We start from the raw sequence: 14934 nt of genomic DNA, 5'->3' as shown, positions 1-14934 counted from the left end.
GGGTCGGGACCTGCCAAGGCCGTGTGGTGGGGGGTGGTCTGCTCCGGTGGCCGGGGCTACAACGTGGCAGGGGTGGCTGGGGCGGGGGGGCAGCTGGGGCTGAAAACGGGACCTGCTGCATGGTGGCAGGAAGGGCAGGTTTGTCTGCTCCAGCGGCCGAGAATGGGACATTCTGCATGGCCGGGGGGCAGTGTGTGTGCTCCGGCGGCTGGGAATGTGCGTGTGTTAATAAATTAATGGCATGTTAGGATGCATGAGGAGGAGCATTTCCAGGTGATCTAGAGAAGTGATTATTCCCCTTTATTCAGCTCTGGTGAGGCCACATCTGGAGTACTGTGTCCAGTTCTGGGCCCCCATTCCAGAAAGGATGTGGACGCAGTGGAGAGGGTCCAGTGGAGGGTAACCAAAATGATTCGGGGGCTGGAGCACGTGATCGACAAGTAGAGGCTGAGGGATTTGGGCTTCTTTAGTCTGCAGAAGAGCAGAGCGAGGGGGGATTTGAGAGCAGCCTTCAACTTCCTGAAGGGGGGTTCCAAAGAGGATGGAGAGAGGCTGTTCTCAGTGGGGACAGATGACAGAACAAGGAGCAATGGGCTCAAGTTACAGTGGGGGAGGTCTAGGTTGGATATTAGGAAAAACTATTTCCTTAGGAGGGTGGTGAAGCGCTGGGATGGGTTCCCTAGAGAGGGGGTGGAATCTCCATCCCTAGAGGTTTTTAAGTCCGTTCACTCAGCACGTTGATGTCGGGGGAATCTTCCAAGCCTTCCCTTGGAGCCCCCCTTCCCCTCCCGGCGCCCTCCATGGGCAGCGCAGGCATGGGCACGCGAGGAGGCCTGGGCTGGTGACGGAGTCCTCCGACATCCCCCTGGGAGGACAGCAGTCTTTTATTTTCACAGGCAGCAGCCAGGGAGTGTCAGACGGAGCAATTAGGGAGCCTCATTAGAGCAGGAGTTGGATTGGGAGGGAGGGAAGCGGCGCTGAATGACCCAGCCTTGCGGATGGAGGGAAGGCGAGTGGAAAAGCTTATTAGCACCATGTTCCTAGGGTGTTTCATTCCAGCCTGAGGCCTCCTGGGCTGTTTGTGGTCCTGTCCCCCCATTTCCTCCCATGCCTGTTCTGTCGCCCCCTGTCATCGAGAGCCCTCGCTCCCCGTTGCTGGGAGCCAGGGAGATCCCAGGACTGTCATGAGCGTCCATCTCCTGGCATCTAATCCGCTGCCCTCCGGTCATTCTGCCAGGCCCCCTCCTGGCACAGAGCAATTTCTCCTGGCCCCAGAAGGTGGATGTGAGTCTCCTGGCTTGAGAAGTCATGGGAACGGGGGTGTCATTCAAAGAGAAAATTCAGTACTTGGAAGAGCAAGGGGTGAAGCTCTGGCTAGAGATTGGCATAGCCGGGGTACGTGGGCAGATAGCTCCACCCATGCTCCTCACTCCTGACCTGCAGCCCTGCCCGCAAACCTTGCTTTGGGCTCCCCACCTACCGCTCTGCCCATCACCTCAGTCCCACTCCACGTTGGCTGTGGTGGTCGTGGATCTGGGCCGATTTTGCACCAGCTGAGAATCCCTCCGCCTCGATTTTGGCTGCAGATTAGGAATCAGTTTTCTGATCCCATTTGCCCATCCCCAGTGTCAACCTGTGCTTGGTTCAGAACCACAATGTGGCTCTGAATCTCGGCAAACAACTGCTGAACCTCTCTAGTCCGGCACTCTCTGGTCCGGCAACATCCGTGGTCCGGGATCATTTCAGTGAGCTGGATGTTCACTTATTGTGACGGCGCGTCGGGGATCCCCCACCTCCTGCATCCCCATAGTGGCACGAACAGACTCCACCAGCCAGCAGAATAGAGGGAGTTTATTGCTTCTCCAGGATACAGCACAGCACAGATGTGATCTGCTTACAGGGCCAGGCCTAGGATGCCTCAGCCTCCCTTGAGATGGGGGAGACTGGGCCCCTAAATCCCAACCCCCTAGTTTAGGCTGCTTCCTCCATGTTTCCAGACAGAAACTAAAACTCGCTTCCAGCCCTGCCCCCCAGCCAGGTGCTGGTCTCCACCTTCCTCCCTTTGTCTCTCTCCCTGGGAGGCTGAGCCTGGGTGTCTGGGTTAATCCACATTGGGGAGAGTCAGTGAGAATCTCCCATCCCAGAGTGGGGGACCCCGGGTCGCAGAGCAGACAGCCCCCCACTACGCCTCACTTATCATGGGTGTGCCCAAGTTTCCCATGGTCCTGTAAAGTTTGTTGACCGCCACCGGTCCCGGCTCTGTGTTCTGTGCTGTGATTTAGCTCTAATTTACCTCTACATGTCTTCTAAGAGCCCTTCCCTTCATGCTACGCTGTTGACCTGCATCAGAGTCAACTCCTGCCGCAAGTTACCGCAAACAGCGGAGGAAGGTGGCTGCAGCTAAGGGAAGACAGTGGCTTCTCCTCATCCCTTCTCCCTCTCTCCGGGAAGAGCCGCCTCCCTTGCAATTACCTTTGTCTCAAGTACAGTCTACCTTTCTTAACATATGATTTAAAGACAGGTTGCTCTTGGCGCCCTCGCTGACTATGCTAACAAGATTGCTAATGACACCCGTTAATTAGCCAAGCTACGCTGGAGAATAAGTAATTTCCTCATTTAGAGTCATAACAAAGCCAGCCCTCTGACGGGTTCTAATGAGGTAAAAAAATATGCACGCATTCCCCCCCCCCCCCCCGCCCCCCGTGCAGACCCCATTGTGTGTTTGCTGGCATTTGGGAGGCAGGATGTTATGGCGGGACAGAAAGAGATCATGTCAATTCCATGCTGCTCTCCCTGCTTGAGCACTTTCAAGGGAGCGCCTGGAACCAACCAGAGGGGCCGGCAGATAGTCTGCGTTTGCCTCACTTCCCCATTTTTTAGCACTTCCTTCCCTGTTTTCCTTATTGTCCGCTGTTTTAAGCATCTTCCCAGGGCTCTCTCCCTGCTGCTCCCGTTCAGAGCGGGATAGATTTTCAAGCCAGAAGGGAGCTTTATGAGCATGTCGGCTGCCCTCCTGTCTAATCCAAGCCGTGGCACTTCGCCCTGCGCTTCCTGCATCCAGCCCGCTGCGTTGGTGGAGCGAGAGCGTAGCGCTTGATTTAAAAGCTTCAAGTGACGCAAACTCCACTGCCTCCCTCGGGACGTGGGTCCAATGGCTAATTAGCGCTCGGTGTTAGAAACCTCGGTCTTATTTCTCAGCTGGATTTCTCTAGCGTCGGCTTTTGGCCATTGAGTCGCACGCTGCCTTTTGCTGCTTGCTTAAAGAGCCCGCTGCTCTGCAAGATTTCTCGGCCAGGCAGCGGCTCGGAGACCGTGATCACGTCACCTCTTAACCTTCTCTTGGATACACTGAATCGATGGCGCTTCTCCCGGCTCTCGCTGGGAAGGGGGGCAGCTTTCTCGTTGCACTTTTCTGAGCCCTGTCTGATTTATCACTATCCTTTCAGAAGCACGAATGTCTGGCTTCTGAGCCAGCCGAGCTGGAGATGGTCCCAGGGTCTGTGTTTCAACCCTGTTTCAGGCCTCTTTGGCTCCTCAGCTCAGCAGCTTAGAGCAGGTTTACACTAGACCCGGGAGGTCAGGCTAAGGTACGCAACTCCAGCTATGTAACCTATGTAGCTGGAGTCGGCTTACCTTAAGTTGAGCTTGGCGCCGTCTTCACAGAGGGAGTTTGATGGGAGCAAACTCTCCTATCGGCTTCCCTTACTCCCCACGACTGTGGCTGACCGAAGCCACCTTCAGCGTTTGATTTAGAGGGTCTTAACTAGACCCACTAAATTGAACACCAAAAGATCAATCTCTGCAGCAATGAAGACATGGCCTTATAGGCTCATAGGCGGAGCTGGTTCCCTTGAGATTAAAATGACATTAACATTTCACTCCCAGGTTCTGCATATTCACAAGTCAAACGAATGAGCAGGGTTATTGATCAGACTGGACCTGTCCTGATGGCTCCCTGTAGCTTTCAGTCTATGGTTTGCTGCTCTGGGGACAGGGAGCCCTTGAGCCGATAAAGAATGGGATTGTGCAGGATTGAAGGGCCCTGGCACATAGAGCCCTTCGTGGATACAATGTTTGTAACTGCCTCCGCATCCATATCCACAAAAATGAGCTGTGGAGATCCGCATTGACAGCTGCGGATGCGGCTACCCATGGCTATCAAGTGGATATCTGCACACGTTCCGGGTTCTAGATACAATATGGCTACATCTACACTGGCATGAATTTCCGAAAATGCTTTTAACGGAAAAGTTTTCTGTTAAAAGCATTTTTGTAAAAGCACGTCTAGATTAGCAGGATGCTTTTCTGCAAAAGCACTTTTTGCGGAAAAGCGTCCGTGGCTAATCTAGACGCGCTTTTCCGCAAAAAAGCCCCGATCGCCATTTTCGTGATCGGGGCTTTTTTGCAGAAACAGTACTGTGCTGTCTACACTGGCCCTTTTGGGCAAAAGTCTTTCAGAAAAAGACTTTTGCCCGAACGGGAGCAGCATAGTTTTTCCGGAAAAGCACTGATGATTTTACATGAGATCGTCAGTGCTTTTCTGGAAATTCAAGCGGCCAGTGTAGACAGCTGGCAAGTTTTCCCGGAAAATCAGATGATTTTCCGGAAAAACTTGCCAGTGTAGACACAGCCTATTTGTAACCACATCTACACCGATGGCTGAAAAAACGAACTGCAGCTATCCACATCCACACATGTGGATCCCACGGATATCTGCCAATTTGCAGGGCTCTACTGGAAGAGCTGTATGGGGAAGCCAAGGCTGGAATAGCCAGGAGAGTCCCTGGTCTGGGGGAAGGAGCATTGGCAGAGCTGTGGTAGGGAGCTCCGGACTGGAATAACAGGCGGGGTTGTGGATCAGGACTAAAAGTGATCAACAGACCTGTGTGTGGGACTATGCTCACTGCCGGCACACACTGCGTTTCATTTTTATAGCCCCACAAAACAGCCGAGTCAAGACACTTCCAACAACTTTAAAAAGCCATTATAAAAAAAATGTTCTTGTTGCATCTGAATTGCAACCTCCTTTTAGCAGGGGTTGGACTCGATGACCTCTTGAAGTCTCTTCTAACCCTGTGATTCCATGATTTGTCCGACTTGTTCTTTTGGGTGGCACCACACACACTGAACGGTTGAAGAGTTTCTCGGAAAACATCCACTCAATGTGCAGCAGCGGTCGAAAAAGCAAACAGAATGTTAGGAGTCATTCAAAAAGGGATAGCGAATGAGACAGGAAGGCTGTGTCTAGACTGGCAAGTTTTTCCGCAAAAGCAGCTGTTTTGCGGAAAAACTTGCCAGCTGTCTACACTGGCCGCTTGAATTTCCGCAAGAACACTGACGATCTCATGTAAGAAATCAGTGCTTCTTGCGGAAATACTATGCTGCTCCCGTTCGGGCACAAGTCCTTTTGTGCAAAAGGGCCAGTGTAGACAGCTCAGATTTGTTTTGCACAAAAAAGCCTCAATTGCGAAAATGTGCTTTTGCGGAAAAGCGTCCGTGCCAATCTAGATGCTCTTTTCCGCAAATGCTTTTAACGGAAAACTTTTTCGTTAAAAGCATTTGCGGAAAATCATGCCAGTCTAGAGTCTAGACGTAGCCGATAAGAATAAGGGGGGATATGATAGAGGTCTATACAATCATGACTGGTGTGGAGAAAGTAATAAGAAAAAGTTATTTACTTGCTCCTATAACACAAAAACTAGAGCTTACCAAAATAAAATTAATAGGTAGCAGGTTTAAAAGGAACAAAAGGAAGATTTTCTTCACCCATCTCAGTCAACCTGTGGAACTCCTTGCCAGAGGATGTTGTGACATCCAAGATTCTAACAGGGTTCAAAAAAGAGCTAGATACATTCATGGTGGGTAGGTTGATCAACGGTTATTAGCCAGGATGGGCAAGGATGGGGTCCCTAGCCTCTGTTTGTCAAAAGCTGGGAATGGGTGACAGGGGAGGAATCACTTGATGGTTACCAGTTTGGTTAGTTCCCGCTGGGGCACCTGGCATTGACCACTGTGGAAGACAGGACACTGGGCTAGATGGACCTTTGCTCTGACCCATTCTGACCATTCTTAAGTAAGAGTATCTTCATAAGCGATTGACCTTGTCTCCACCTGGCCAGCCCATTCCTGCAGAGGCTGGTGTCTCTCTTTCTGCCCCTTTAAAGAGGTGGTTTAATATTTATTAGTAATTAAACGATGATTTGTGTTCTCTAGGCTCCCACATCCACCAAGCCCTGGGAGATCTGCGAGAGGAACAAGGTGACCTTGTTTCCCGTGTCTCTGAAGAGGGTGTTTTTATTTTTTCATGAGTTGCTAGAAGTAATCATTGCAAAAGGGGGAAGGGGAGAAAAGAAGCAGGAAGGTTGCTAAGTTTGACCAAGCCACTTCCCCTCCCTCGGGTGCTACTGGAAAATATTTCAGAGTGGGGAAAAGTTCCCCTCCCCTTCCCCCGGCAGCTCTTGAGTGAAATACGCAGGATTCGTGAGTGCTGAGAAACGATATGACTTGTCCAAGGAGCTGAGATCTGGAATCCAGTTCAGCGATGGAGCCATCAGACTATATTTCCTCACAGTTTTACTGCTTTGGGAAATTTCTGCCTTCCCTACTACTTTGCTGGCGATATCTAGCCCTGCTACTCAACCTTGCATGGTGCTTCCCTTTGGGGAACTATTGGCTGAGTAGTTTCAAGCTCAGTTGGTACTCGGCTGCGAGGCCTCTGGGCACCACAGGATCATAGAACACTAGAACTGGAAGCGACCTCAAGAAGTCATCAAGTCCAGTCCCCTGCCCTCATGGCAGGACCAAGCACCAGCTACACCATCCCTGACAGGTGCCTATCTAACCTGCTCTTAAATATCTCCAGTGATGGAGATTCCACAACCCCCCTCGGCAATTTATTCCAGTGCATAACCACCCTGACAGGAAGTTTTTCCTAATGTCCAACATAAACCTCCCTTGCTGCAGTTTAAGCCCATTGCTTCTTGTCCTGTCCTCAGAGATCAAGGAGAATAATTTTGCTCCCTCCTTCTTGTAACAACCTTTTAGATACTTGAAAGTTGGTCTTATGTCCCCTCTCAGTCTTCTCTTTTCCAAACTAAACAAGCCCAGTTCTTTAAGTCTTCCCTCATAGGTCATGCTTTCTAGAGCTTTCATCATTTTTGTTGCTCTTCTCTAGACCCTCTCCAATTTCTCCACCTCTTTCTTGAAATGTGGTGCCCAGAACTGGACACAGTACTCCAGCTGAGGCCTAATCCGTGCAGTGTAGAGCAAAAGAATGACTTCTCATGTCTTGCTCACAACATTCCTGTTCATGCCTCCTTGAATGATGTTTGCTTTTTTTCAACAGTGTCACACTGCTGACTCATATTTAGCTTGTGGTCCACTATGACCACTAGATCCCTTTCAACAGGACTGCTTCCTAGACAGTCGCTTCCCACTCTGTATGTGTGAAACTGATTGTTCCTTCCTAAGTGGAGCACTTTGCATTTATCCTTATTGAACTTCATTCTATTTACCTCAGACCATTTCTCTAGTTTGTCCAGATCATTTTTAACGATGACCCTGTCCTTCAATGCAACTCTTCCCAGCTTGGTATCAGTAGAGTCCATTTGAGCATAGAGTCCTAATTTGGTGTAAGGGGGGATGGGATGTAAAAATCAACCTCTCCCAGCTTGTGATCATTAAAGAGCCCCATGGAATGATAAAAGTTAACCTAATCTTATGCCCCACTCATATGCCAAGGGGCATAAGATTAGGTTAACTTTATCATATAATTGCATTCTGCTTCCCTAAATATTCTTCGTAAGGGGTATCCTGCCCCTCAGCTTCTAATGAAGCTTAGCATATAGAGCACTGGATATGTTGAAAACACTAGACCTCTATTAAGCCCTGTGAAGGAGCATTATTTTCCCCAAACTGCAAATGGGGAAACTGAGGCAGGGAGGTGATGCATGTTGCCCAAGTCCAGCGTTAGATTGAGGGCCTGTGGATTTCCAACCCTCCAGCCCACACTGCCTCTCAAGATACTGCGCACGCCTAAATGCCTGTGTGCTATAAGGAGACAGTAGTGCCTAGTGGCTGGAATGCTGGCTTGGGACTCAGACCTGAGTTCTGCCTCTGCTACCGGCCTGTGGGGGCACTTTGCATAACTTACTCCTCCCCATCCCTCAGTTTCCACGTCCGTTCAATGGGGATCATGGTGCTGACCCCCCTTTGCAAAGAACTTTGAGATTTACTGATGGAACTTGATGCATGAAAGCTGGGAGTGATTATTACCAAACAAATGCCATGTTCTGTTTCACAGACTGCTGTGAGTGATCTGAAAAGTGCTTTGGGATCCTCCTGGTTGCGAGTCAGGGTAGAAATGCATACACATGCTGCACCGTTCACCCTACACACTTCACAAGGTGCCCCTGTGGGTCCTGCCTTTTACTCCATCGCCATGCAGCTGCCTCTAGGTTGGAACACGGTCGCTGTTTAACAGTGCTCTACAACATTACTCTTCGATTTAGGACAGGAAATGAAGGAAGTTCCCAAATCCACTTGGAACTGCAAGGAGAATGGCAGGAGGTAGACTATAGCTATTCAGTTTGATCAGGACATGGGGTCAATTGTTAATGTTGACATGGGGCCAAGACCTTGGTTTATATCTCAGCCATGAGATGGCACCTCCAGCAGCACAATGCCTCATGCAACAGGAGGTATCCAAAGCATTGCATCTCCCAGTAGTACTACTACAGGAGCTCATTGCTTTGGGCAGAATACTGGAGTGTTATTTTTAGCAGGAATGCCGGGGCATTGGAATCAGTGTGGCGTCAACATGGCACGGTACCCCCTAGTGACTCATCACCATGTCCTCTTACGCCCTGCCTCTTCCAGGAGGTAGCCTTTGATGTGAATAAAGACATTAACCAGTTAATGCACTACAAAGCCAAATTTCCCCTGCCATTGACCTCCGCATTTGCACATGAAAAGCTATGAATGGGGGGACATGATAGCGGTTTTCAAATATCTAAGAGGGTGTCACAAGGAGGAAGGAGAAAATTTGTTCCTCTTGGTTACTGAGGACAGGACAAGGAGTAATGGGCTTAAAGTGCAGCAGGGGAGGTTTAGATTGGACATTAGGAAAAAATTCCTAACTGTCAGGGTGGTCAAATATTGGAATAAATTGCCAAGGGAGGTGGTGGAATCTCCCTCTCTGGAGATATTTAAGAACAGGTTGGATAGACATCTGTCAGGGATGGTATAGACGGAGCTTGGTCCTGCCTTGAGGGCGGGGGGCTGGACTTGATGACCTCTTGAGGTCCCTTCCAGTCCTATGATTCTATGATTCTATGAATGGAACACATCCAGCCCACTTAATTAGCTTCATTAACACAGGTCCTACAATTGACATGCACTTCTTTTGCTATTATATCTATATCTATATCTATATCTATATCTATATCTATAGCTTGGATTCTGTTATTTTCATTTCAACTCATCTGATGAAGTGGGTCTTGTCCACAAAAGCTCATGATCCTATTTATTTTGGAAAAACTTAAAAAACAATAGTCTTGCGGCAACTTAAAGACCAACAAAACCCGTGGAAGATGGTATCATGAGCTTTCGTGGGTACAACTCACTTCTTCAGATGAAGTTTATTTATTTTGGTTAGTCTCGAAGGCTTTGTCTACACTGCAGAGTTTTGGTGCAAGAAGCTTTCTGCCAAAGAGACCTTCTGCAAAAACTTCTTGTACAAAAGCGCGTCCACACCTCAAAAGCTCATCGCAAAAGCGATGTGCTTTTGTGCAAGAAAGCATCCACACTGCAGGGATGCTCTTGCACAAGAAATCTCTGATGGCCTTTCACAGAATGGCCATCAGAGCACCTGTGCTTTTTCTGATAGACTCTTTTTGCACAAGAAACCCCTGCGGAGTATCCATACTTGCCTTTTTGTGCAAGAGCTGTAGCGCGAAAAGAAGTTATTCCTTGTGGGGAGAAGAATAAGTCTACCAGCAAAAGCCTTCTGTCCTGTCGATTTACTGTATTTTTTTTGCACAAAAACACACTTGCCGGACTCTGTGCTGGTTTTTGCGCCAAAACCTTATAGTGTAGACATAGCCTCAGGTGCCACAGGACTACTTGTTATTTTTAAAGTTACAGACGAACACAGCTACCCCTCTGAGACCTTTTTCTTTCCAAGAGGGTCTCTCGTCCTAGGTCTGGGCTGGCCCAGCCGTGGCAAGCATGGCCGCGTTGGAAACAGCTCAGCTTACTGCAGCATAGCTGTACGCTGCACAAATTGGTCTTTAGTACTTCGCTGATTCTGAGAGACTGAGACAAACAGCTTTCTAATGGTAACCCCTGGGTGTGGTATGGAGCAGCTGTTCCGAGCAGCCGGGAGAACGGAACGCAATGCTTGGCTAACAGCTTAAGGTTAACCCTAACGCTAAAGCCCCAACCAGTGCTGGCTCATGCCAGTCCCTCACAAACATATAAGGAAATAATTTAAAAAAAAAACAATGTGAGCGAAATGGCAGGGTCTCTGCAATCCTGGGGAGACTGTTTAGTTCATGGCTCAGAGCCCACAAGACAGCCTGTTAGAGGAGCCAGGCCGTTTGGCTTGAGCTTCCTGTTGAATAAAATACCCTGGGTACAATTTAACTTTTTTTTTTTTTTGCTCCATTTCTTTCTTCTTATTGTTCGCCTGCCTTGAATGGGGAACTGCAGGCGCTTTGATAAATGGACTGATAGGTTCCTGAGGTTTCAAGGTAGCTTCTATAAATACCTCTGTAACCTCCACTGGAACACGGCAGAAGTGCCATTTGGGCAGCTTGATTGAAGATCTGCAGGTAGAATGAGAATGGAGTGAGATTTCAGAGCACAGCGGGCCCTTTCTCTCTCTCTTCCCCCCTCCCCCCGACTCCTTATTTCAGCCCATTATGAGCCATGTGAGCAGAGCTGGGTGGAAAAATGCGGAACCATTTTCCACCAGTCAGGGCAGTTGGGATTCAAGCAAAACATTTACAATCCACATTTCAGCTAGGAAGAAAACCCTGGGGGCGAGAGGGCGGGTGAAGATATTCCAACACGGCTGAAATGACCTGTTGGACATGTTGGAATGAACTTGAAACAACTTTTCCTTTGGATAGTTTATTTCGGGTTCAGATGTGCTTGATCGTAGCACCTGGGCCAAAACCAAAATCACAGGGCAATGGTTCACTTGACCCAAACCACTTTTCTGTTTTGAAACATTTGTTTTGCAAAGAAATGTTCAGGTTTATTCTGAGGGGGAGTGAAGCCAGATTTTGAATCTCAGAGTCCTTTAGACTACAGGAAAGTCCCTCCTGGGTCAGACTAGCCCAGTGTTCTGTCTTCCAAAGCTTCAGGGGGAATGAACAGACCTGGACAATTTATTGAAAGATTCATCCCACTGTTGTCCTGTTCCAGCTTCTAGCAGTCTGAGGCTTAGGGACAATCAGGCTTGTGTCTCTGACTATATTGACCTATCCTCTGCAAACTTACCTAATTCTTCTTTGAACCCAGTCATACTATTGTGTTCCACAAAATCCCCTAGCAAGGAGTTCCACAGGTTGACTTTGCATTGTGTGAAGAAATGCTTCCTTTGGTTTGTTTTAAGTCTGCTACCTATTCATTGCATTGGGTGATTCATGGTTCATATGTTGTGTGAAGGGGTAAATAACCCTTCCTTATTCGCTTTCTCTCCACCATTCCTGATTTTCTAGTCCTCTATCATATCCCCCTCGATCATCTCTTTTCCAAGCTGAGCAGTCTGTCTTTTTAATTCCTCCTCATATGGGAGCTGGGCCACCCCCCTGATCATTTTGGTTACTTTTCTCTGTCCCTTTCCTAATTCTAATTATTCCTGGTTTTGGTGAACTGGAACAGGTGTCCTGTGCTGACTCTGCCCATGAGCAGAGCTTTGGGCTTGACTCACAGACCTGCCTTACCTGGGACTCCCTTTTCAGCCCCCACCATTCTGCCGCCATTTCAGACTTGATTGGCAGGTGCCGTCGGGTTTTTAGACTCAGAGGGCCCGCTCTTCGGCTGGTGTAGACGGGTGCAGTTCCAGCCAAGTCGGAAGAGCTGGGTTGACCCACGCCAGCTGTCGAGCTGGCGCGTGAATTGTGCTTATTTAGAAAGGCGACGCCACCGGCAGTCCTCCCTAGGGGCGGGTTGCAGGGGCAAAAAGAGGCAGGGCTCCGAAACCTGCCCACACGCGCGTGGGACGGGCGAGGGCTCACATGTCTGTCCTGTCTCCGCAGGGGACCCCGCAGGGAGAACCCGGCAGAATGAGGAAGTTCTGTGCCGGGTTCTGACACCATGAAGGGCTACCATGGGGAGCGCAGCCAATCACAAAGCTCCACAGGGCATCCTTGTCACTGCATCCCGGAGGACTGTGACCAGCCCCTGGATTATATCCGCCACGGCCAGGAATCCAGGCAGTCGTTCCTCCTCAGCCCCAGCGAGTCTTGTTCTTTGGACCACCGCTACTGCCCCTCTCGGAGCCCCGGGATCCCCGCCGAGTGCTCGGGCGGGCCGCTGAGCCTGAGCGAGCCGCTCTCCGCCAGCAGCAGCAGCACCTTCCCCAGGATGCACCACCCGCTGCCGCAGTACGACTCCTGTGACGAGTGCATGGCGGCCACCCACCCCTCCAGCAAGATCAACCGCCTGCCCCCCAACCTGCTGGACCAGTTTGAGAAGCAGCTGCCGCTGCACCATGACGGCTTCCACACGCTGCAGTACCAGCGGGCCAGCACCACGGAGCAGCGCAGCGAAAGCCCCAGCCGCATCCGCCACCTGGTCCACTCCGTCCAGAAGCTCTTCGCCAAGTCTCACTCCCTGGAGGCGCCGGCCAAGCGGGAGTACAACGGCACCAAGGCGGAGGGCCGGGGGGACGGGTACCACCATCACCACCACCACCAGTCCCGGCATGGCAAGCGGAGCAAGAGCAAAGACCGCAAGCTGGACTCCCGGCACCGGCCCAAGATGATGGGCTGGTGGAGCTCTGATGACAACCTGGACAGCGACAGCAGCTACATGGTGTCTGGCCGGCACGCCGTGGACCAGGCCACCCAGTACTGCATGGACGCGCCCAAAAGTGCCTTCAGAGACTTGAGCTTGAAGAGTCTCAAGACCGGGGGGGAGGGCAAGTGCCTGGCCTGTGCCGGCATGTCCATGTCGCTGGACGGCCAGACTCTGAAGAGGAGTGCCTGGCACACCATGACGGTCAGCCAAGCCCGGGAGGCGTATCCCAGCTCGGGAGGCAGCCAGGACAAAGGCTTGGCCCTTCCGGAGGCAAAGGCCAAAGACAGAGGCTACCATTACCTTCAGGTGAGGCGTGCGTTGGGGAGGGGGGAAAGCAGACCGGGGGAGGGACGCTAAAGCCTGCAGGTGTTAATTTTTGGCTCCCACACAGCCTGGCTGCAGTGTCTAGAACTCGGGTGGGGAACCCGTTTTGTGTCGGGGGCCGTTGACCCACAGAAAAATCAGACGGGGGCCGTACTGAAGGACAAAGATGCTCCCCACATTCCCCTCGCACAGCAGAGCCTCGGGCGGGGGGCTGGGCTAGTAGATTTTGTGTGCTCCACCCCTGCAGTGGGGTGGCTGGGGGAGAGGCGCACCAGCACAGGCTCCCCAATGCTGGGGAGGCCCCTGAGCCTTGGGGGCCGGATCCAGGCAAGCCGGGGGCTGCATCCGGCCCCTGGGCCTTAGGTTCCCCACCCCGGTTTAGAAGTCACTAGCTCTGCTCTCGCGCAGAGGGTGACTGTCATCCGCCCTGCGGAGAGCTGGCTGGCTCTCCCTTCTCGCTGGGGCTGGCTGCCATGGGAACGCCTGGGGGAAATACCCCAGTGCAGACAAGTCTCTGGGTGCTCCGTGAGCTCTGTCAGGGGCCTTCACCTCCTCAGCCCACAGGCTCTTCTTCCTGGGCCGGACACTGGGGCCTGAGCTTCGTACAAAGCCCGTTCCTTTCGCCCGGATGCCCCGCTGCCCGTGTCTCTCCTCCCCGTGTACACAACCCCCCGTGTGACTCGCAAACCCCTCTGTGAGCCCGGAGCCGTGGGCTGGCGGCCGGCAGGGCAGGGTCCCCCCAGCCTTAACCCCGGAGCTGTCTCTGTGTGATGTTGCACAGAAGTGTGGTGCCTCCGGGCCCTGGCACCACCCCACAGCCGGGGACAGCCGGGGGCAAGCTCCCCACCCCGAAGCGTGGCAGGAGGGCAGCTGTGCGGAGGGGAGCACAGAGGGGGCTGAGACACAGCACTGGGCTGCGGCTGCAGCAGGGAGAGCGAGGGAACCGTGAGACGCTGGCGCGTCCCTGTGCAGCTGGCACCTGGGACTCGGGGCTGGGAGCCGCAGGTCCAGCGGGCTGCTGCCACCTATGGGCAAAAGCCTGGCCTTGCACGGAGAGCCGGGGCGTGAACAGGGCGGGAGGTGGGGAGAGGCCCAGGGGAAAGTTGGGGTTGTGGGTCCGAAGGGGACGGTCCCTTCTCGCCAGCTCCTTCCCGGGCTGAACTCACTGGGGGGGGGGGGGGGTTCACCTGCTTCCAAGCGACAGAGCCAGCCACGTCCAGAGCCAGACACCCAATGCTGGCCTGAACTATCCGCCCTCCATCCCTATGCAGGGCTGGACCCAAACCTCCCCCGCCCCAGTCCCAGCACACACCACCCCTGCGGTCCACCCTCGCCAACCCCCACACGCCCTGTGCCACCCCCACGCCCGGGCAGCGTTTTGTGCTGGGTGCCAATCCTGCCGCTCGGCCTCGGTTTTGTGGTCGTCCTGCCTGCTCTCCGGAGTCCAGGCCGCCCAGGCCTTGCTTGGATCCACTTGGCTGAGGCTCCGGATTGCCCAGGAGGGGGCTTCCGTCCCGGAAAGGATCCAGGCCAGCCAGCCCTCTCTGCGTCTCCTTGTCGTGCCGGGCAGTCCCCCCTCCT

General features: G+C 52.2%; 1 protein-coding gene across 2 annotated transcripts in view; it reads left to right on the top strand.

Annotated features, from left to right (window-relative positions):
* The window catches only part of DLGAP3 (DLG associated protein 3), a 160510-nt gene that overhangs the window by 115066 nt on the left and 30510 nt on the right, over positions 1-14934 (top strand). For both annotated transcript variants that reach the window (XM_075909188.2, XM_075909190.2), the window contains exon 2: positions 12267-13335. In XM_075909188.2, coding sequence (XP_075765303.2) covers positions 12325-13335 — 1011 coding nt within the window. In that variant the 5' untranslated portion in view covers positions 12267-12324. The remainder of the gene's footprint in view (positions 1-12266; positions 13336-14934) is intronic.

The sequence above is a fragment of the Pelodiscus sinensis genome, chromosome 26 (assembly GCF_052426305.1).
Source record: "Pelodiscus sinensis isolate ZL-2025 chromosome 26, ASM5242630v1, whole genome shotgun sequence".
NCBI lineage: Eukaryota > Metazoa > Chordata > Testudines > Trionychidae > Pelodiscus > Pelodiscus sinensis.
This window is presented reverse-complemented; position numbering and strand designations above follow the sequence as displayed.